Source organism: Alligator sinensis, unplaced genomic scaffold (assembly GCF_000455745.1).
Source record: "Alligator sinensis unplaced genomic scaffold, ASM45574v1 scaffold215_2, whole genome shotgun sequence".
Taxonomy (NCBI): Eukaryota; Metazoa; Chordata; order Crocodylia; family Alligatoridae; genus Alligator; species Alligator sinensis.
This window is the reverse complement of record NW_005842400.1, coordinates 645550-669529: the sequence shown is the minus strand read 5'-3', so window position 1 is coordinate 669529 and position 23980 is coordinate 645550. Positions and strand designations below refer to the sequence as shown.

Below are 23980 nucleotides of genomic sequence, written 5' to 3'. Positions count from 1 at the left end.
CCCTCTTCAGCTTCCGAGTCCTAGATTAGATAGGGTTTATAGTAGGCCTGTGCGAGTAGGCAGCTATTTGATCCAGCTTCGGATCTGGCTGCTTCTGATGCCAGGGATCCGATCCGGAGCTCCAGACTAGGTTTCTGCTTCGATCTAGCTGAAGCAGCTCTGAAGCTTTGGAGCCGCGTCAGAGATCCGGCCATAGGGTAAAATGGGGAATCAATAAAATATCTATAACTTTGTTGTTTTTTGTCTGATTTGGATGAAACTCGTTGCAGGGGCTTGGGGGGAACTGTACCCCAAATTCTTGAAAGCAAAACTCATGTCACGTGTATGTGTTACACCACAGGGGTGTGAAAACTGCAGGGATGGTAGCCCCTGCTGAGGCCACAAAGCCTGCCAAGTTTCAGGAAGATCGGTGCAGGGATTTGTGGGGAACTGCACCTCAAGCTGCTGACAGGCAAAACTCATGACGTAGATGGCCCTATGTGTGTTAAGGCACAGCAGGCTGAAAACTGCAGGGGTGGTGGCCCCTGCTCAGGCCACAAAGCCTGCCAGTTTTCAAGGAGATAAGTGCACGGGTTTGGGAGAAACTACACCTCAAGCTGCAGACAAGCAGAACTCGTGACATGGGTGACACTGTGGGTGTTAAGGTGCAGCGGGGTGACAGCTGCAGGGGTGGTAGCCCCTGCTGCAGCCATGAAGCCTGCCAACTGTCAAGGAGATTGGTGCAGGGGTTCTGGGGCCCTGCACCCCTAGCTGCTGACAGGCAAAACTCGTGACATGGGTGCTTGTGCAACTGACTGTATCTGTCTTGGGGCAGTTGATTGTCTGTATTGATTATTTCCTCTCCTTAGTGTGTCTGTGGTTTTGTAGGTGTTAATTGTTGCTAATTAACTGGTTACATTAGCTAGCAACTGTGTATTGAGCTGGTCCCTGAGTGAATCTTGATTGATTGATAACTGGTAACACAGTAGCATGTCTCCCATGCCCCAAGCCAGAGAGTCAGTCCCACAAGCACCCAAGGCATGAGTTTTGCTTGTCTGCAACATGAGGGGCAGTTCCCCCGGCAAACCCCTGCATCGATTGTCTTGAAATTTGGCACACTTCATCCTTTCTTAGGCTTCGTGGCCACAGCAGGGGCCACCATTCCTGCAGCTTTCACTGTGCTGCACCTTAACACACACAGTGTCACCCATGTCACAAGTTTTATTTGTCCACAGCTTGAGGTGCAGTTCCCCACAAACCCCTGCACATGTCTCCTTGAAACTTGGCATGCTTTGTGGCCTTAGCAGGGGCCACCACCTCTGCAGTTTTCAGCCTGCTGCACCTTAACACACACAGGGTCATTTATGTCATGTGTTTTGCCTGTCAGCAGCTTGAAGTGCAGTTCCCCCCAAAGTCCTGCACCGATCTTGAAACTTGGCAGGCTTTGCGGCTTCAGCAGGGGCCATCTCCCCTGCAGTTTTCACCCCCCTGTGTTGTAACACCTACAAGTGACATGAGTTTTACTTTAAAGAATTTGGGGTTCAGTTCCCCCTGAGCCCCTGCACCCATCTTCTTGAAACTTGACAGGCTTCACGCTCTCAGCAGAGGCTACCACCCCTGCAGGTTTCATCTAAATCAGACAAAAAACAACAAAGTTATAAATATTTCATTGATTCCCCATTATACCCTATGGCCGGATCTCCAAAGCAGCTCCAAAGCTTTTCTGAAACGCTTCAGAAGCTCCGAATCACTTTGGGAAGCCTAACAAAGCCAGCACTTCGATCCGGACATGCTGCTTCAGACACTGAAGCGTCCAAAGCTTCTGATCTGAAGCAGGGTCCGAAGCCTTGCACAGCTTTAGTTTATAGACTATAACCTATATCTTGAAAAGCACTGACAAGAGTTGGGTAGCCAGTGCCCAACACACTTGGTATATGTTTGCAGTGGTCTGTTCCACTTGGAAGGTGAACTGAAGTTTCTGAGAAATCTATGCTGGTTAGCATGAGGTTGGGTGCTTTTCAGCAAGCTGTGCCTTTGGCAGCAGCAGAATGAACAAGTCTTACCAGATCACCTTCAAAGGAAATGCTCCAGTATCTTGGCAAATCACAGATGGAAGAGAACAGTTGCAACACACACTGCCTAAAAGAATAGAAGTAGCGATGGGTCTTGTGAAGTCTTAAGACTGAATAATTTTTGCAAACGGCAAGCAGACATTAACAGAAGGAAGAACTGGGATAAAATCTGCCTACCTCTCTGGACCTTAGGTGGCTGGATGTCACAAGCTGTCTGTAAACCAAGGTGATCTGCAGGATGAAATTGGTTGGGGGAGTAGATACAAAGTTGGTAGGCTGGTGTAATTTACACTGGTGTAATTCACTCCTCGCTTACTGAGAGGCAACTTTTCCCTGGGATAGAGTGATTTATCCAAGTGCAGTCTTGCACGTCTACTCCATTTTTATTTTGAAGAGAAGTCAATTTACTTTGTAGTAAACCCCTCATGCATCTTCACCCATTGCTTCCTTAGTGATTATATGGAGAATAGGACATTCCCGTTTTATCACCTATTCCAAGGTCACCTGGATGCCAGCATTGCCTTTGGCTGATTTCTCTAAGTCATACGTCATGCTGAAATGTTTGCTAGCTCTCCCTCATGGTAGGAGCTTGTGACCATTACTGCATATTGATTTTTTTTGTTCTGCCTTCCTTAGATGTATTGGGTGTTAGCTGCTGCCAAGGCTGGGGATTTAAACTGGGGTGTGCTACTGCTCCTGCTGCAGCTTTAAACCTGGAGGTTTCTGGAGGGTCTTGCCACTCCACTTAGGGTCAGACTAATCACCCTGTTTGGAGTCAGAAATAAATTTTACTCCATGGTCAGATTGGTATAGACTGTGGGGGTTTTTGCCTTCCTCTAGTGGGGGACATGGTCCTCTTCTTTGGATCTCAAGCATGTTTTAACAGCAGGACATTGGCTGCTGTTCTCCCCCTGCTTTACCTGTGGCAGGTTAGGATGTTATGTCCTGTGGCTGTGTCAGGGTTGATTGTGTAGTTTTGCTAATAGGTTAGTCAGTGGATTTGTACAAGATGATTTGGATAGGGATGATTCTGTCTCTGATGGGAGAGTTGGACTAGATGATCTCTGGAGGTCCCCTCCAGCTGTATTTTTCTATGATGAGCAGAACTGATGGGCACTGCTTATAGTAAGAGCTGCCCCATATTATTCCCCTTATTGTTTTAAGTTGCTTATACCTGTGCTAGAGGTAAGTCATTCAGCTAAAATTTTCCATGCTGAAGGGTTGTTTGATTGTTTTTTTCACTGAACAATTTCAGTAAGAGTGGCTCGCCCATTTCCAAGAACAAGATTAGGGGGAAAAAATGCTGTGTTTTCCATGTGGAAAAAACCTTTCAAACTTAGTTGGAAACCTATCTGAACTATGAAGCGTGGACTTGAGGGGGAGGGAAGTCTTCCTGTTGTCAAAGAAAAGCCTTTTGCCACCTACCCAATTTCCATCAAGTTTAAAGCTTTTCAAAAAATCACATTTCTCACATATAGAGAGACCTGTTGGAGTTTAGCAATTAAACTTTCTGAAGATTCCCCCTGCACTGGAAAGGCTTCAGCCTATGACTTGCAGGAGGACAATGCCATGGTGACATTTAGCACAGAAGCAAAGAGCAGAGAGACTTTCACACTCGTATGCCAGTGAAGCCTCTCCAGAGTCATTCCTAATAGCTACTCTCAAGCCTGCCAGAGACCAGGGTCTCCAGAGCAACCATGGGTGGAGAGCCCTGGAATGACTCACTGCTCCATTCCTGGGCTTGAAGCATGCTTGCAGGAGGGGGAGGGACAGGTCATGCTTGATGGCACCTCTGCTAGGACACACTGCTGCAATGGGGATGGCCTGTGTGCTTTCCTTTGCTGGTGTCCAAGTAGTAAAGAGGAAAAACACTACCTGAAGGGAAGGCAAAGGAAGCAGGAGGTTGACTGGGGAGAAGGCAAAGACGTTGGAAAGAGCTGAGTGGAACAAGGAGCCTTATGGGGAGAGTGGGACCAGAAGATAAGTGCAGAGAGTCTGAAGCTACCTGGGCATGGAGATTAGGACAAGGAGCTGAGGTGGGAGTTGGGTAGGTGAGTGAGTGAGTCAGTGTGGGAACCAGACTTAGAAGAGATGAGGAGCTGAAGGGGAGAGACTCAGACAGAGAAAGGTGACTGCATCTGGAGACAAGGGGAATGGGTGAGAAACTGATTGAGTGGGGAAAGAGAATGGACTAGACCAGGGAATGGGGGACAAGGGTCAGACTGGGGGAAGCAAGAGCAGAAGAGATTTTGCCTACTATAGAAAACTCTCCTCTGAACCTTGAATGGAAGCCAAGGTCCCTGAGTCTCACCCCTCCTTTGCTATCAGCAAATACCTGTGAAACTCACCGGCAAAATGTGTGTGTGCACATGCGTGCATATCACCCCCCTCTACTGGTGGTCTGCATAGGGGGGTGACAACTTCCTATTGCTATCAGTTGCCTTCTTAAGTCTAGTAGCAGAAGTCTGTGCTGTGACTCTAAAGATCCCCAGCCATGCTGATGATTGATTAATACAAGTATTAGACTGGAAATAATTAACCATTTTTTAAATTCTCACCCTGGCACCCCAGCATCTGCTCTCTTAGTCCATTGTGGTGGCAAAAATGAAAATGTTTCTGGTACTTGGATCATATCAGTGATATTTAGTTGGTTATCTCCTGTGGATTGGCCTCCCTGGCTCATCTTTACTAGCTGACTGCACCCAGTGATCATCACTTTTCTTTGCCTGGAGCTTCATCTGTGGGAGCAGGGGGTGATTCTAGATCTCTGATTTAAGATTGCATTGGCACTCACACCAGTAGTATCTGAATGACATCCAGGCTAACAAAATGCCATTATGAGGTCCTACTGCAGAATTGGGAATCTTCCCCTCTCCCTGGTGTGGTTGCTATAGGAAGTGCTGCTGGGGATAGTTGGGTTCTTCTGGAGGGAGTTTATGGTATATGATAATATAATATGATGTGCTGGCTAAGAGTTGGTATGATTTTTGTCAAGGGAAATCCTGTCTCACCAGTGTGCTGGAGTTCTTTGAGGGTATGAACAAAAACGTGTGCAATGGGGATCCATTTAATATAATATAGTTGGATTTTCAAAAAGTTTTAAGGTCGCTTACCTAAAGGCTCTTAAAAAAACTGAATTGTCATGGGATTGGAGGAAAGGTGTGTTCATGGATTGGAAAGCTGGTTGCAAGATAGAAAACAAAGAGTAGAGCTAAATGCTTATTTTTCAGGATGGAGGAAAGTCATCCTGGGGTCCCACAGGAACTGGGGCCAATTTCATTCAACATTTTTATAAATGACCTGTAAAGGGGAGTGTATAGTGAAATCACAAAGCTGGAAGATTTTACTAAATTATTCTAAGTAGTCAAATCCCAAGCTGATGGCGAGGAGCTGCAGAAAGATCTCACAAAACTGAGCAGGCAAAAAACTGGCAGATGAACTTCAACATTAATAGGCACAAAGTAGTGCATGTGGGGAAATATAACCTCAACTGTACATACACGGTCCTAGGCTCCAACTTTGCTGTTATGACTCAAGAAAGAGATCTTGGATTAATTGTAGATAGTTTATTAAAACTGCAAGTTCCATGCACAGCGGCAACCAAAATAGCTAATAAAATGTTGGGCAACAATAAGAAGGGAATTGAAAACAAAATGGAAAACATCATCATGCCACTGTGTAAATAAATTCATGGTGCACCAAATCTTCAATAGTGGGATCAGCTCAGGTCCTCACATGTCAAAAAGGATGTATTGGAATAAGAAGAGGTACAGAGAAGGGCAGCAAAGATTATCAGGGGTATGGAGCAGCTGTTGTACCAGGAGAAACTAAAAAGGCTAGGACTCTTCCATTTGGAAGAGGTTGTAGAGGCAGGGAGTACAAACATGTTTAAAAAAGGATTTGACAAATTCCTGGAGGACAGGTCAACTGAGAGCTAATAAATCAAGGATATTAAATAGATAATAGCTAATAAATAAACAATCAACAATATCCTGGCATCCCAAAGCTCGTGACAGTTGATGCCAGGGAAGTTATGATAGGGGATGGATTCCTCTAGACATGTCCTGCTTATATGCACTTCCTCTAAAGCATATAATACTTGCCAAATAGATGGTCTGACCAATTATGGTGCTTCTTGTGCTCCTATGCAGAAAGATGTTACAAGACTCATTCTGGTTATGGCTGAAATGCTATGTCGAAGAGGAAGGTCGTACAGCATGATATAAAGATTAAGTTTGTGAATGAAGATTAATCTGACAATTGGGAGAATGGAATTGGTACCTGAACTTGGTCTTAATTTTCCCCTGATTTAAAAAGAACATGCAGTGATTGTGTTAGCTAGGGCCGGACATTGACATTTGCTCTTCTTCTGGGGGGTTGATTTACTCCGTTAGACATTAGTCAAAGATAAAATGTCCGTGATGTCTACACAGTAGACTTACTGTCACCAGTGATGGCTTTTGCAAACAAGGCTCTGCTCCTAAACCAGAATCAGGGTAGAACTGGAAGCACGTTAATTAGCATAAGGGGTGAATTAATCAGCCCTGCCTCTCATCAATACCAGTTATTCTCTTGAAGCATCACGGGAACATGGCTATACTAGTTCCTGCTTATGAGGCAGCCTGTGCAGAAGAGTGCAGGATGTTTGAGGGCTCTGCTGTTTGGCACAATGAGTTTTCCATGTAGACATGGCTAATGAGTACAATTAGGTGACTGGCTTACTTTTGCAGAGTAGATGGAAGGATTGGTACAATAGACAGAAAGAAGGATAAACAAAAGGAGCACACCGAGAATGATGATGGGGTAATGGAATAGGCAATGCTGCCATTTTGCGGTATCGTGGGTGACTGTATGTGCATGGGTCCTTAGTATGCTATATGAGTCTCCATGATGCAGAACTGCCCCCAGGTGCCTGCAAACTCCATCTAGGGATAGATTATAGCTCCGAAGGGAGGAAGGGATAGGGCAGGCATATTAGATAACAGATGGAGAGTACTATGGAGGGATATAACTAAAAGTTGATGGATGGAAAGGATATGGAGAAGTGAGCAGAAGGATTGTTAGGAGAATGCATAAGAGTTGTGGAGAGTGGGAGGATGAGTGGGGAAGAGAGAATAAGAGTAGTAGTCAGAGAGGTGCAATAAATAATGAATAAATGCATGGTGGGAATAATGAATGAACAAGGGAGATAGTGGGTGGGTGAATGGCAGCAGAGGAAGTGATATTAGGGTTTGTGTAACTCAGAGTTGGCACACATGAGCATGAAACTGGAAAAATGAAATCAGTCTAGGTTCACATCTGGAGCTAGTCTGGTGCAGGTCACCTTTCTCCCATGCAGAAACTGCTCCCTTTCTGCTCAGCATAGAGCGACAAAAAATCAACTTGTAAGCGTGTCCTATTTTGGGTTAATCCTGAAAAATAATGTGACTGTTTCTCCAGTAAATCTCCCCTTAGCTATAGCCCAGACCAGCTAGTGGGTAAGCCTCCCAGCTCAGGAAAGGAAAGGACATGCAAACTAGCTGTGCCTAGTCAGGCCAGTGGAGGCCAGTGCTGTCTTCAACTTCCTGCTGCCACCCTTTCCTCAGGTGTTCTCCATTGTCGTCTTTGGCTGCATTGTGAATGAAGGTTACACAAACCGTCAAGATGAGAAGGAAGAGCACTGCATCTTCAACCGCAACCACAACGCCTGCAACTATGGCATCACCGTGGGGGTCCTCGCCTTCCTCAGCTGCCTTCTCTACTTGGCTCTGGACGTGTATTTCCCACAGATCAGTAGTGTCAAGGACCGCAAGAAAGCAGTGCTCTCAGACATTGGAGTCTCCGGTGAGCTTCCTCGAGGCTTGGTGTAGCACTTCTCCCCACCAGGAGCTGGGGAAGGGGGAGGACCCAGCTGGCCAGTCATCTTGAGCCCAGCAAGCTTTTCAAGTGGGCTCCCTACCTCTTTCCTCCTCCCTTTCTCACCTTCATCTTCCACATTTCCCCCTATATTTCCCTCTCCTCCTTATACCCCTGCCTCTGCCTTCCTTTCTTCTCTCCCAGTTTCTTCTTTCCTTCTCCTTCCTCTTTTCTCCCCCTTCTTTATCCCCTCCTCTTTTTTCCCTACTCTCCTCTTATTTTCTTCCCATCCTTGTTTTCTCTCTGATCCTCTCTCTGACCCTCCCTCTGAACAACTTCATTGTGGCTTACAGTGGGATAGTGATGCCAGAGGCAGCTCAGGGGTTCATCACCTGCTGGAGGAGATGTAGGTGGATGCACACATTGCAGACTTGTCATTGTTGACAGGCCTTAAAGATGACCTGACAAGGTGAAAAACATCTGGTTCTTGCCCCTTTACTTTCCTCCTCTATGGTGCATAAAAACAGCCTGAAAAGATTTCTTTCCCTGGCCCTGCTGTTTTTTCCTTTAGCTATATCAAGCCTTGGCTTCATTGTTTTTTTCCGGGGTCTCCTTGGAAGATGAGAAAGCTGGAATAGGATCTCCCTCAACCCTTATTTGAACATGTGGAAGGTGATGAATCGTGTACCAAAGAGGTCTCTCTTCCCAACTCTGGGTGCTGGAATCAGTTAGGTATTCAAATAAAGCACAAATAAAACAGAAAACCAACAAACAAAACCCCTCAGAATGTTAAATATTCCAAAAAATAATTTCCTTCCATGTTGCTTCTGCACCCTCTGTGCTCTGGGGCCCTGCAGAGCTCTGTCCAAGCACTAGTGCCCAGGGCTGTTCTAATTCATGACCTTCTTCCCATGTCCTTAGGGACCCCTAATCTTTTAGTGCTGCAGAAAGCCAGGTGTGGGTGTGCACCTGGCACTGCAGCTGAAGGGCTTGGCTATGTGGCATCACAAGAAGGGGCCTTTCTTGCACACTTGCTGCTATCCTGCCACTTGCGGGGAAGTGCTTCTGAGGACATGCACCCCCCCATCCCCCCTCCTGCACTCACCACATCTGGAAATGAGGCAGGGAACCCTGGCTGAAGATGTCCCCTCACTGCAACTTCACTACTTAGTTCAGGCTTTGGAGCCTGTGAGAAGGGCACCTATGGGTGAGGTGAGCTTGAGAGCAGTGTGCCCTGGAGCACTGGGGAAGCAGGGTAGACAGACCCCATGTCTCTGCCCTTCCTTCTGTTTTCCACACTAAATTCAGTTGCCTCCCTTTCAGAGCTCCCTCTGCCTCTCCTGCCCATCACCCCACTTATCTCCCTTCTCACATTTCTTTCCCAATCATTCTTTTTGTCATTTTTCACTTCCTTCCAGCTTTGCCCCATGACACCCAGAACAGCTTCCCTGGTGATGGTACACTGAGACCGTTGCTTCCCATCCTTGAAAGCAGACAAATAAGCCACTTGTTCTTCAAGGGCTTCCCAAGGGAACCAGTGCAGGCTACATTCAGTTCTCTAGTCTGTAGCTTCCATACTTCCCCCCCACACCTAGATTTTTGATCCTGCTCATTTATCATCCCTTGAGACTCCCCAAGAGAACCATGGTTCAGCTGCCTTCCTCCGTGCCAGTCACTCCTCTCTTGTTTTTCCTTTTCTCTACCCTTCCCATGGGGGAGGGGGGATGCTGCTATTCTGCCTGTGAGCAGTATGCATCACTCATCTTTTAGAAGAGCTACAAAAGAGAGGTTTTGTTGGTAATCATTTGTGGGTATTAAAGAGCCTGTGCACCTTGTGGAAGGTATTAGCTCTGGTCTTGTGAGCAAATCCCAGGCTGTGTAGCTGCAGGCTGGCTGCCTTCAGTTCCTCTGCAGTGTGTTTTGGAGGATTGCTCTTCACTTGTCCTTCCAAGACAGTGTTGTGCAGCATGCCTGGTGCAGAGGGGGCTGCATTTTGGGTTGGCTCCAGTGATCTCTCATTGGGGCAGGACTTGCTCACAGAATTATTTGCCAGTCATGTGACCCTCCCAAGCCTATGCTGATAAAACCTTCTCACCAAACCACTCACTTTGTAGACACTTGCCCTGGAAAGTGGCAACCCTGCCCTCAGGTAAATCCCCTATCCTATGCAACTCCATTGATTTTAGGGGAAGCTGCACAGTCAGCATTTAGCCCTGCCTGTAACATCCTTGGGGACCTGGCAGGAGAGAAGTTGCTGGAGAATTGTAATGCCTCTATTTACTGCTTACCCTTCCCCTTATACCCCTCTCTCTCTTTCCATGGTGACTTCTCCCAGGATTGTGGGCATTCCTCTGGTTTGTTGGCTTCTGCTTCCTGGCCAACCAATGGCAAGTTTCAAAGCACGAGGACAACCCTCTGAACGAAGGGGCAGATGCAGCCCGAGCAGCCATCACCTTCTCTTTCTTCTCTATCTTTACTTGGGTGAGTAAAGCTGCTGTGACCCTGTGCAGGGTCTTTTCCTCACAAGTCCCTTGCATAGGAGTGCCCAGCCTCTTCCAGTGCTCCCTGGTAGGATCAGATCAGCCCCATAGAGCTGTGGCTGGCTCCAACCTGTACATCCAGAGAGGCTACTGTGGCTTCTGACAGAGGAAAAGTAGAAGGGAAGAAGGTTGGTGCAATGGGAGATGAGCTGGGAGACTGGGGTTTAAGTCCACAGCTAACTGCCTGGACAAGTCAGCTTCTCTGACCCTGAGGAAGAATACATCTAAAGTGCATTTGAAGCACTTGGATACCATAGCAGTGGGGACCATACCATAAGTAATGCAGAGGCTGTCTCTCTTCTTGTGTGTTGGCAGCATCACTGACATGAGCAGGAGCTAAGCCAGCTCTGTGGGGGAAGGGGGAGCTGGTCAACTCTCTTTAGGAGGGTGTGCGCTCTTCCTCCTCTCACTCTCTAGCCTGCCCCCTGCCCAAGTTCATGTATTCATTTTGTAGAAAGAAGGTGGGACCTCCCCTGAGGCTTCCTTTTCCTTCCTTTTCCTTTTCTTTCCACCTCCCACTGCCTCCCACTGCCATTAATTTTTCTGTATCCAAGGAGCCTCCGGGTCCTTTCAGGCTAAGTGACTTTTCATTTGAAATGAAGAGGCAGAACAAAACAAGACAGGACACAAGCAAAGTCTCCCTCCCTGTGGATGTCCAGGCTATGGCTTTCCTCCAAAAGGCTATGCCAGGGGCAGCCAGACACCTCCTGCAGACTCAGTGGTGCAGGGCACTGAAAACCTCCTCAGTCCAGTTGAACAGATGCCTCTGTGGGTCAGCCAAGTCTGCTCTTCTTGGACAGTCTCTTTTCATCTTTAATGCAAAAGGGGCTGTAAGTGGGGAAGGGGAAAGCAGTGGTAAAAAGAACTGGGTTTGCCCTCCTGAGCAGTCTTGAAGAAATGTATCCCACATTCTTCTAAGTGGGGCCTGGCACTGAGGGGCCTTTGCCCAAGGACCAGTGTTCCTCAGCCTCACGGAAAGGCAGCTGCAACATGGGAGGCTTTCATGAGGAGGTGGGGGATCCTGTCTGGTTAGCTCTTCTCTCCGTTTGGCTGGAGGGAGGGATGCCTGGTGGGTGATCCTGTCCATACCATGCTGGGAATCCCCCTGTCCTGTTCCATAGAGGGCTTTTGGTTCGTTCAAGTGGTTGCATTTGATTTTCTCTTTCTGACTCTTCTCCCCACCTCATTCTCTCCTCACAGGGCTCCTTGACCGTTCTGGCTTTCCAGAGGTTCAGAGACATTTCTTTTCAGGAAGAATACAACACGCTCTTCCCTAGCTCCCCTCCGCTACTACCCTAGTGCCTTCCCCTCGTGGGGGAGTTGGGGGGAGGGGTGCCTGAAGGAGAGGAGGTGTTGGACTGCTAGTGGTTCCGCGCTCCAGGTCAGGGGTGAAGAGAAGGGAAGGAGAATAAAGCTGTATGCTGCAAAGGCAGTGCAGCCAAGAGCATCAGGAGAGAGAAGAAATATGCCTTGGGACTGGAGTGGGACTGACTTGTCCCTTTAGAGGGTAATTTTCCAGTGGAGAGTTGGAAGTGGCAGTTTCTCCTTCTTCCCTTCCTTCCGTGACTCCCCTGCACCTGACTAATGCTGAATAACACCAGCGTGCCTTTCTGTTGGCATCTCCTGAATCTTAACATTTTAGCCAATATAAGGGTTTTCCCTACCATGGTCCTTTCTTTCTCATCTCATCTTCTTCTAACTCCTCTGCCTTCTTTGTGCCCACTTCCCTCTGGGTGGTCCACGGGTTACTAAGCTGTTCATTCCTGGCTGGGCTGGGGTAAGGAGGCAGCCACGCTGGCTGAGGAAGTGCCATCCCTGACTACCACATCCAGTCCAGATGTTCTCATTGCACCAAAGAGCATTCCAAAAGCAGCGTCTGAGGCAGAGAGAAGTAACCAGGCTGAGTACTGTCCAAACTCCTGGGTGGAAAATGTCTGCCTTCCCTCCCCGTTCACTGCCCCCCCTCTACCTCCCAAAGATCTGTGTAGTGTTTTGTAGATTTGGGCAGCACTGCTGGTCATCCAGTGGATGACTGGCAGTGAACAGGGTAATAGGATCAGCTGCTGTCTCCTACTGGCCCATTTCCCACCTCCTCCAGAAGTTCTTTCTGGAGCCTGAAGGTGTCTAAGATGAATTGGGGCATGAGACCTCTGAGATGGACCTGATGGAGACCACCTCAGTCATTCTAGGTCAAGGCACCATCCAGGCATTCGCAGTCTGTGCCGCTCATGCCTCAAAGCCAACTAGAAGCCACATGCAGATCACTGGAGTCCCAGCTTCCCCGGCTCGCTCTGCCTTTCTCTTCTGGTGGTGGCTTGGATCCCCAAGGGGCCACACTGAGTCTCCTGCTCTTGGGGGTGTTTAACCAGTGATTCCAGACTTGCTTTGTGCACTAATCTCTAACCACTACTAACCCAGCCTTTGTTTCTCTCTCCTCCTGGGTCTGCTTCCCCTTCCCTTTTGCCCACCTCTCTCTCTCTCTCTCTCTCTCTCTTGTGCTTTCTTTCTCTTTCATTCCCCCTCCAACATCTTCCCCTGAAGGTGGGCCAGGCATTTCTGGCATACCAGCGATACCGCCTTGGCGCCGATTCAGCCCTCTTCTCCCAGGACTACACGGACCCGAGCCAGGACTCCGGCATGCCTTATGCCCCCTACACAAACGAGGATGATGCAACAGATGCAGTGGGGACGTACCAGCAGCCCCCTCCAGCAGATGCTTTCGACACTGCAGCGCAGGGGTACCAAACACAGAGCTACTCAGCCACTGGTGCTCCTCCCTCCCTCCTCCCTCTGCTCCCTTCCCACTGCCGGCAAGAGGTTGAGGGGCAAAACAGACATGTGCATACCAGCGCCACAGGCGGCCCTCGGCCACACTCCGGCCTTCTGGGTCATTTGTTTTTATTTATTGTTTTTAAAAAGAAAAGAAGGAAGGAATCCAGCACTTCCTTCCCTTCCCCTGTCCCCCACACAATTTATGCACCTGAACTAAACTGTCAGTTCCAGAGCATGTCCTTGTCTGTGTCCCATCCAGCGTTCCCTCCTCCCTGTAGGAAAGCCAGTGACAGACAGGCATGAAGCTTACCCCTTTGGTGGGCAAGGGAGAGTAAGCACGTGTGGGTGAGATGACTCCAGAGGTGGAGACAGGAGGGGAGAGATGGCGTGTTTGTGTGTGTGCAAGCAGGCAGAAGGCAAAGATCAGGGGGCTTGGAGGTGTAGGGTTGGTGCATGTGTAGTGGACCAAAGGAGGGGTAGGAGTGCGCATGCAGGCATGTGGGGGTGGGGGGAATTAGCTGTGGGCATGGATGAGTGTGTAAGTGATCAAGGAGTGAGTGAGCATGCAGGCATGCCACAGAAGGGGCTGGAGAGGTCCAAGACATGGGGTGGGTCATAAAACTCTTCCCCCTACCCCACCATGCTATATACAGGCAATCTGGCACTGGTGAGATGGGGATGCTTTATTTTTAAAGAGTGTGGGAAGGAATAGTGTTGAGGATGGGAGTTTGGGTGGGGGGGGAACTGAAAGATGAAATGGGGTCAAATTTGCAGGTACAATCAGAAACCACACAGACTCGTCTGTAGATTTTAACAAAGAAAGTCAGGTAGTCTGGGCTGGAGGGGCTGTGCCATGAGGCTCCCTCTTTCCCCAAACCCCTTTGTGGTGGAGGCAAGGTGTTTTCCCATCCTCATGGCTCAACACTACTGCCGTTAACTAGGCAGGGGGAAAATATTGTCATGGGGAGTCCCCTGAACCATGCTGTAGTCTCAGCATGGCAGGAGTTAGATACAGGTACTCCTCACTTAACATCGTCCCAGTTAACGTTTTGTTATTATGTCACTGATCTATTAGAAAACATACTTGTTTAAAGTCATGCGAATTTTAGTTATAATGTTGTTTGGTCACCGCCTGCTAGTAGGTAACTCCTGTGACATAATTGGATTCGCTTAAAGTTGCATTTTTCAACAATCTAACCATGACATTAAGTGAGGAGTAGCTGTGCCTGAATAGATGTTCTCAAGAACTCCCCCTACCTTTGTCCCAGGGGATTAAAACTCGCATGGAATGAGGAGGAATTAACTGGGCTGATTCTGGGAAAAGCCATTTTGAAACCAGATGGAGAACTTTGCCAGCAGTCCTAGGAATCCTGGCCTTTGTCCAGTTACGGTTGTGAGGAGAAAAAAAAAAACTTGGACCAGGTGGCAGTTCATATCTATAGGCCTATGGATTACCCATTGTTTTCCCTTTCACTAGAAAGAATGTTCCTGGCATCGTTGCCTTTGTCTTTCTAACTGGGAGTCCTTGGGGGAGTGGGAACGCACTGCTGGGTCTGCTAGCTGGCCTCTGATCCCTCCTGAATGGAGATACCCATTGAGTCAGATCCCCATTCCCCGCAACAACTGGGCTTTCGGCCTGTGCCCCAACTTATCCCAAAAATCAGTAGCCTGGAGCAGCAGCACCATTAGATGAGCTGACCAGAGAAACTTCTCTGCCCCTGCTGGAACCCTGCTGAGCTTTCCCCTCAGTGAAGCTTAACTTATGCTTATAGCTCTTTGGAGGGGAGGGGAAGGCTGAGCATCTAAGACTTGGTCACCTGAGGTCTTGCTTACATTGCAGTTGATATTGCAGAACAGCTCATGTGAGCGCTCTTTCAGAGTCTAGATGATTTTTTTTTCTCTCAAAATAAATACTCAGCTTTGGGAGAGTGCTACTTATTCCAGGAGAGGTCACTCCTGAACAGTATGTCCACAGCCAGAGCTATACTGCGGTAGCCTTCCTCATCCACCTCCCCTTTGTAAATACATCCTAAGAAAATGAGAAGCCAGGATCTAAAGCTAGGTCTTTTCTCTGGCTATGCAGAGGAGCACTAAGTCTGAAGCTACCAGCCTGAGCTGCACAGTGGTTTTTGATCCCTGTTGGCTGAAAGGAGAGGGATCAGGAGCAGAAACAAGGTCTCCCATGCAACACTGCCAAGCACTAACCCTCACCCTCCATACACCCTTAGGAGTGAAGAGCACTTGCGCTTAGGATGCTGACCCCAGCCTGGTCAGGACCCCCAGCTCCTGCCAGGCTTGGGAGTTGAGCAGGTGTCTGAGAAGGCAAGATGACACATCTGGGTTTCTACCTCCCCTCCCTCAACATGGCTCGACCTCCCTGAGCTGGAGAAGGAAGGGAAATGGAGGTGCAGTCCTGTAATGGGGGTAGGAGAAACCGTATAAGGAGTACCCTCCCGTGTATATATGCACAACTGTTTTTGTCTGCAGTCTGACTTTAAAGAGCTGTGTCTTTGAATTGCCTGTGGCACTGCCACATTGAAGGTGTGGAAAGAGGAAGCTGTCACAAGTGGGAGCTGGGACTCCAGCTGTGGTCTGATCTATGTGTACATGTGTGTGTTGTCTACAGATCCATGCCATTGGCACCCCTTCCCAGTAACCTGCTGTACCTTCTCCATGGCTAACGGCTAGAGAGGAAAACAGCTCCTTTGCAAGTGAAGCACAAAGGAACTGGGCAGGCCCTCACTCCATGGTCCCATGTGAAAGCAATACTGTAAATAGGTTTGGGGGGGATTTCCTCCAGTCTTCTTGTTTCAGCAGCCTAATATTTAGGCTTGGGTATGCTTTATCACAAGGGGTTCTTCATAACAGATATGGGAAATGTCCCTTTTTATCTACCCCTGAAGGGAAAGTAAGATGGCTGGAGCCAGAGAGGGTAGAGACCCAAAGTGTTTTCACGAAGTGTTTCTTTTTTTGTTGGATGCATCTGTTCTGGCTAGGGTGGCAGAAGGCAGTGAGATTAAACTGGTGTCCCAGGGCAAAACCCCATCATAACTTTGGGAATGAATCTCTTGCCCAAGCATTCTCCCTTCACTCTTGTGAGAGACCAGAGACAGGACTGCCCCCAGCAAGGGCATGGGATAAACCAGGTCTCTCACTCTTAAACTACTATCTAGACCAGGGGCAGGCAGTTATTTTGGGTGGAGGGCCGCTTACAGAGTTTTGGCAAGCCATCAAGGGCCACATGACAGGCAGCTGGGGCAGATAAATATTAATTTTCTAAGTATTTTAGGAGCCCTGTGGGCTGGATAGAATGGCTTGGAGGGCTGCAGCCAGCCCATGGGCTACATTTTTACCACCTCTAATCTAGACCCTAATGTGTTGTCTTTTTGGAGGGTAACATTGGGACTGTTTTAACCTCCCTGTTTCCTCTGGAGCAGGCAGGGGCCCTAAATTTATTTAAAGTAGGCCAGCAGGGAGTCCTTATTCCTCTTCTATCCAGCTCCTCAAATCTGAGACCCCCAAGCTGACTTTCAGGTTATTTTCCACCTCTCTGTCCATCTCCTCATTCTGTGTCAGACAATTTTTTTTCAATGGCAAATGGGCCCTTATTAAGGTGCCTGCTCTGGCACTTCACTGAGCATCTTCACCTTTGCCTGATAAACAAACTCCTTTCAGTGTTAATATGCCCCCATCCTTAAAGAATGGGGGATTGGGGAAGACAGATGCTTGAGGCTTAGAAGGGTAGGAAAAGGAGCAGAAGGGTTTCTAAGAATGACTAGCAAGCGTTTCCCTCTGGGCTGCTATTGGCTTTCTCTGGCAGGCTTGCCAACATGTATATGCTGATCAGGTCCCACTGGGAGTGAGGTAGGAATTCTGGCCTCCTTGTGCACATGCATCCTGAGCAAGTAAGACTCAAGTTAGAAGCCATCTCATAACAGGAGGTGGTGGGGGCAAGAGCTTCACACTAGCTCTAGTTGCTGCAGTCTCCTGATGAGCACCAGGGGCACAAGGCCTATCCAGCACAACATGCGTTTTTCACTGATTCATGATACATCCCCCCCTGTTCTTCCCAGCTGCTCCATAGCAGCCAGAGGGAGCCTCTGTACCTGATACTGCCAGCACCTTATACCCTCATAAGGTACAAGGGTGGGGAGCCTGGGGATGCAGGACAGTTGGGTGATTCCTCTGAGGAGTTTAATCTCAGTCTCTGGAGAGTACTAAACAGTCCTGGAGGTCAGCTAGGTTGTTTCATGCAGCATATACAAACCATTTCTCCAGAGAAGCCCACTGTCTCTGTGGCACCTACAACTTCATCTGGATTTCTCTGCCTCTCCCCTGCAGCATTACTGCCTGTGTATAGTATATATATTATATATATATATAAAAAGATGTATAATATAAAGCTATACATATATACATATATGTGATGACTAGTGGATGGCCTGCTGCATACAGGATCCCCAGGGTGTCTGTCTGATCCTGAATGTCCCTTCACCTCTGCCCCTACCCAGTATGTTTTTCTGAAACATGACAATGAACCCTGCCTTCTTGGCACCTGTGTTTACGACGTCCTGTATATTTGTGGTTAACAAAGTGAAGGTGGTAACTACTGGTGTCTCTTATTAATAAAGATATGTTGAAAATAACAAACCATAGCACAGCTATGTTGGGTTTTTCTTTCCCTTTGTATCCTGAGAATTACTTTTTCTTTGTTTAATAGTGGTGTTGATTATCTTGACATTTGTATTAGTCCATCGCATTACCATTACTCAATCTGCTAACAGGGTGTATGTTTAAAAACATCATTAAATATTAAAAATAGTCATAAACCACAGGTTACAGCAGATTCCAGTAGTAAATATTCTTCTACAAATAGGTGTCTGATTTCCACCAGCTTCAGTGTGATGATAAAATTAAAATTGCCACCCTGCATCTCCTGAGCTGAAATTTCCATAATGCTCATCTATCCATCTCTGATGAGAACCTCATCCTGATATCAGAGATACCCCTCTTCCCCCCCTGCTCCCCATCTTATGGTCAGGCAAGAGAAGGGCTATGATGGTGAAAGCTTTCATTTCCCAGACCCCTGAGCCAAGCAGCTTCCTCACATCCAGTACAGCCATTCACATCATCCTTTCCCATAGGGCTGTACCTGGAATTGTTCACTGAGCTAGATAGGGCTGCTCCATGACCCACTTTTGTTTAGGGAAAGGCTTCCTCCTATGTTTCCAGACAGCTATGTTGGTAGCAAAAATTCCCTTCCCAGGAAAAATGTCAGAGGTACTGAAGCCAGGAGTTAAAAACTCATCGAGACAAACATATTGCCAAGCCAAGCGTTCAGAAAGAATGAGCCAGTCCCCTGGATCCCAGTTAAAAGCTAGGTTTTTAACACATCAGCGTAATTGTTATTTGCCCTTTGTTTTTTGTACCTTTAGGGGTCATGTTGTCAAGGTTTTCTCTGCAACCACAAAGGCTGGGAACCTACTTTTATTTTTAAACGAAGGCTGAAAAGCTTGTGTAATCACCAGTCCGCAGGAGCAGAGGCTTTGACATATTGTGAGACTCTCAGTAGATCTGCAGCCATTAACAACATGGAGAAAAACAGAGTTGTGTACGTCCCCGTGGCCCCCCCCCAAAACAAAACAAAACAATTTGGGCTTAAAATTCATGGCATCCTTCCAAAATCACATGTGGTATTGTTGCTTTGGGCTGTCTTCTAGGCATACAAATTGGGGTGGGGCCAGCTCCCTCTCCCCTTCTCCAGCATGTCTGGGGGAAGGGAGCTGCCATCCAGCATGCCCTCACTCTTTCTCTGTTCTTTTCTCTGCTTCCTTTGCTTTCCCTTTCTTTCAGCCTGCATTGAAGCAGATGCCTTTAGGCTCAGCTGCTGCCCATTGACTCCTGTGTGTCAGCACTGCACAGCAGCATCCCCATCCCTGGCTTTCTAATACAGCAAAGAGGGAGGTCCTGCAGTTGCTGTACTGTAGCTGGCTATACAGGCAGAAAGAAAAGATGGACTTTTGAGCCTGGAAACAGATGCAGGCTGCAGGTGGGAGGGGTAGACTGAGGAAAGTCTTGGGGAGGAGCTCAGTTTTACTGTCTGGTCCTGCCCCCTGAGCAGGCAAGTTTTGCATTGCTTGGCAACACTAAGGACAGGATCAGGATAAGGGCAGCCAGCCTGATAATGCCAGACTTGCACATCCTTCATGTCACCCAACCTGCAGCCTTGCCAAAAAGTTGGTTCTCTCCCTGACCATCACCTCCATGCTCTGCAAGCAGGGAAGAAAAATCTTCTCTGAAACTCATGACAATGAGTGTATTGGCTAGGCTGAAGCTATTATGGGATGACATTTGAATGCATCCCTGTCAGCTATTATCCTGGATAAACATCCTGAACGCTCATAGCAGTACCATTTCAGGATTGTCTCACTACCACTGCACTCCTTTGGAGGGTGTGTTTTTTCCAGAAACTTCACCAGCTTGTTGGCTCAATAGAATTATGATGCTTTCTATAAAACCGGGGACATCAACACATCCCAGAGGAAGGGGAAAGATGAAGGTCCTAAGAAGGATCTGGTGGTTATGGCCAAGCCTTGAACTGTTGCAGCCCCCCTTCCAAGGAAGTAAGAAGCTAGACATATGGGAAAACTTCATTTCCATACGGGTAATCAAAATCTGGAACACGTTTCCGGCAGAGGTGGTGCAGTTGCCATCCCTGGCGGTGTTCAAGAGGAGGCTGGATAAGCACCTTGCTGAGTTCATTTGAGCCCATTACCTCCTGCCCATGGCGGAGGGCTGGACTTGATCTTACAGGTCCCTTCCAGTCCTTCTTTCTATGATTCTATGATAACAAGAGCCCTCCACACTTGAAATATTGTATGCAGATTGGGTTTACCTCTTACAGGATAAAGAAGCACTGGGGAAGATATTAAAAAACAGCAGCAAAAATGAGAGAAGGATTGAAGCTTCAGCCACACCATGAAAGAGGGAACTTGTAATGACTATAGACCTGAAAGTCAATGGATTACGGATTTATTCTCTGAGACTTCAGCAAGCAGTACTGGCCAATAGCCTGTTTCTTCAGATCGGTTCTGGCTACGAACTACAGCACAGTGATTTCTGTCAAAAGACTTACTATGGGGAGGAGAACATGAATAAAACAAAGGTGGAAATAGCATTAATCAATAAAGTGAATAAAGGTCTTTAGAATCAATGACTTCCTCTGTTTAGAAAGTGATGTGCAAAGCTGTTGGTCTATATAAAGCATTATTTTTGGCATAATAGTGTGGTGTCAGTAGTGCATTTCACCTGAGGATCTTGAACTGCTGCACTAGCTTCCATTCATTCCCACATATGCTCCTGGGAAGGTAAATAATTCTTATGGTTCCCACTTTGTAGATGGGAAGTTGTCAAGTGACTTGTTCAAAATTGCACAGTGAATCAGTAGCAGAACAAAATAGAGTCCAGTCCAGCTCCTGCTGGGCAGCTGGACTCCAGCAAAGAAAGATGGCAAGAAGAAGGGACAAGGGCCACTAATGAGTTGGTAACTGGGGAGTGCTCCATTAACATTCACTAATGGATCCAGGGAGTGGCTTTCAAGAAATAAGCCTTGCATAATGTCAGAGGAACACACGTCCATCTAAAGGGAAAGTTATGGGTACTCCTGAAGTATATGTTGACACCAGAGTGAGCCAGGCCATTTGGGCCATAAGGCATGTTCCTGATTACTACCATATACATACAGAAAATGCAACAAGAATGAAGATTCACCCAGCAAACAGCAGACACTGGTTATATACCAGTCACAATTTTAAGGTCTGTATAAAGCAAGGGGGATGAAAAGTATCCTGAGTTTTGTTACTAAAAGAGTTATGAAAGGGGAAAAAGGCATAGCATCCCAAGGAGAAAACATAGGGAGCCAAGAGGCTTGTCTGTCTAGCAAGTAACAGTATAACAAAAAGGAGGAACAATTTTGTGTGGCAGTGGAGGTGATTGATCACTGGAAGAAACTGCAATGGGAGGTGATGGATGTCTCAGCTCTGATGTTTTCATATCATGGATGAGTGTTTTTCTGGAAGACAGGCTCTAGTGAAACACATTGTGCTTTAGTTAAAACCAACTGATGTTAAATCAGTATCAACACTGGAGAAACAAGGCACAGAGGACTGGAAGTGATTCCCTGCATCACTGAGATTATGTACATTTATGGGGGCTTTTGTTGCTTTAATGGCATTGCTGACTGGGCTGCATCCACACCAGGGGTTTTGCCATAGTGGCAGTGATCTTCTCACATGCCTGAGTACAACTTACCACACAACTCCTATTAACCTCAGCCGGAACCTTACGTGTATATTGGAAAGCATAGTTTACCCCTACATCCCAGTCCTGCCATGTGATACAGACCAAAAGATCTCTATGGCGATATAGGATTTCATAGATTTCCAGGGAGCAAGCAACAATCTGTCCATGTTGTAGACTTGCAACCTTAGACATTGTCAGATTACCATCAATATGTAAAAAAAAAAAAAAAGGATGGTTGCAGTGCAGCTGTTTTTTAAAAAAGAGATCTGCCATGGTTTTCTTTTTTAATATAAGCCCCATTGAAAAGGGCAGCCCCACAAGCACATTTGTAACTCCAGAGAAATGTTATTTAAAAATAAGATTGTTGATAAAGTGCTGCCTTGTTTCTATGAGATCCAGTTTTTTTTCCGGTTGTGTGTACGTGCACATGCTCACACAAATTTAGGCCTCAATCCTGTCCATGTGTATACATACACAAAACTTTATGCATATGAGCAGTCCAAATGGCATCACTGGATCTCAGCTTGTACATTAACCAATACACATGTATACTGCCTTCACACCTGGGACCTCTAGCTACAGACCTACAGAATTTGTGACACTATCTGTTACCATTTGGATTACTGAAATTTCTTGTACTCCAGATGAAAGAGAATGGCCTGAACTCTTCACATATTTGAGAGGAGTTGCAGTCAAACACCATCCAGGAGATTTACAGAGAAAGAGTTGGAATCATCTGGCCAATATTCCACAGAGATCCCTCAAAGAAATGGGGTTAATTATTATTCTTAAAACAGAATTTCACGTCTCTGAACCTAAGACTTTTCCTACAAAATGTTATTAAAGAAATACTAAATGACTCCCAATGGGCCAAAGCTGCTGGAAAGGTTCCACTTTGACCAGCAATGCGCTGTTCCAGGTGAGAAACATTTAAAGTTGGATCCTGCTTATGTTCCCCAATTTACATGGGGAAATACGCCACGCCCTGAACCTTCCAGTGCTGTGGCATCCCTTATGCCAGCCGTCATGCACATCAGGGCACACCAGTCACGATGCTGGAGAGTTCTTTGGCTAGCTTTTAATATAAGGGGCGGAATTATTTAACCTTTCCCCATTTGTGGCAGGGATGGGAGCAGGGGACACTGAAACTATTGTCCCTGAAATAGGCTGGACTAGCCTACGATGCCACGAAAATATTCTTGAGAGAGATGAGAATCAGTGATCTGCTTTTAATTATATTATGTTATATCATTTTACAAACGCTTGGAAAGTCTCACTGTAAATTCACTCGTTGGAGTCCTTTGATAGAACCAGCCCTGCCTGTGGGTCAGCTCAAGTTCTCAAGAATAAGAGAATCCCGAGTAACTTCACTGAATTCAGCATCTACCGTCCAGGTTCCAAGCTGCGTCTCTCAGCAAGCGCAACCCAGGAGGAGAGGGAACGGGTTGAATGCAGGTGGCTTTGTGCCACCTCTGTGAATCATGAATTCTGAACTGGTTCAATGGCTATCTCAGTCCTTGGTGTAAATCAGAACTACACCAAGGGCTGTTCCCATTTTTGGCAGATAGTCACCTATGGGCTGTTCTACAGCCCCGGCAGCGTAGAGATGCAGCCGGGCACCCAGGGTACAGAGGCAGCAGTGACTTGCGGTTGCCATTGAGATCACAACTGTGACTGCAGGAGCTGCTGCTTTTTTTTGCCCTTCTCCAAGTCAGCACCTGAGGCTATTGACCTGTTCACCCCGCCCTAGTTATGCCACTGTCACCCCTTTCCATTACTGGACTTAGGGCTCAGTCCACCACGTGCTGGTGACTGCAAAGAATGGCAGCGTGGAACCACAAGGGCCCAGGGAATCACAAGCAGTGAGGATATGGGTGCTCCTGTGCCATAAAGGGGCTACGAACATGTTTGAGGCTGAGGAGAGCCTTGGTGCGCCGGGCCCACTGTGCACCCCACCCCGCGGCCCTTCCTGCCCCACTCGGAGGGGTGGTAGCAAGGTGCCCCCTTCCGCATAGGCAAAGGCCTGTGTAGTACCTGCAGTTTCCCTCCCTCCCTACCCCCCCCAGCACAGAGGCAGACATGATCCTCATGAAGAGGTCCCCCACGCTCCTTGCAGCGGGGCCTGTATCTGCTCCAAGGGGCAGCACCCATAGGCCAAGGCCCGTCACAACTGCACTTGACAGCAGGCATGGAGGGGCACAGGGCAGCTCCCACCCCTCCTGGCTCCTGTCACAGGCTCTTTGCAGACTCAGGCATCTGCCTCAAGCCAGCCTACAAGCTTCCCCCTCCCCCTGGAGCCTGGGGGCAGGTGGGATGGGTGCGCACGTGCCAGTCATGGGGGGCCAGGGCAAATGGGGGCCGGGCACACGCCCTCCTGTCCCTTCTGTGAGGGCAGCAGAGCAGGGGCAAGTGTGTAGGGAGGCACAGGGTGTCAGGGCAGCATATGCTCACACTGTGGCTGCCCTCCTGGGCAACAAGCTC

At 47.7% G+C, this 23980-nt stretch overlaps 1 protein-coding gene across 4 annotated transcripts in view; it reads left to right on the top strand.

The window, feature by feature from the left end:
- Positions 1 to 20469, top strand: part of SYNGR1 (synaptogyrin 1) — a 54430-nt gene extending 33961 nt beyond the window's left edge. The window contains exons 3-6 of one of the 4 annotated variants that reach the window (XM_025211337.1): positions 7637 to 7874; positions 10222 to 10367; positions 10981 to 11256; positions 11627 to 13110. In XM_025211337.1, the coding sequence (XP_025067122.1) occupies positions 7637 to 7874; positions 10222 to 10367; positions 10981 to 11256; positions 11627 to 11725 (759 nt within the window). In that variant the 3' untranslated portion in view covers positions 11726 to 13110. Of the gene's footprint in view, positions 1 to 7636; positions 7875 to 10221; positions 10368 to 10980; positions 11257 to 11626; positions 17845 to 20102 lie in introns of those variants that run through there. The other 3 variants (XM_025211339.1, XM_025211336.1, XM_025211338.1) reach the window with 3 other exon arrangements.
- The last annotated feature ends 3511 nt before the right edge of the window (positions 20470 to 23980 follow it).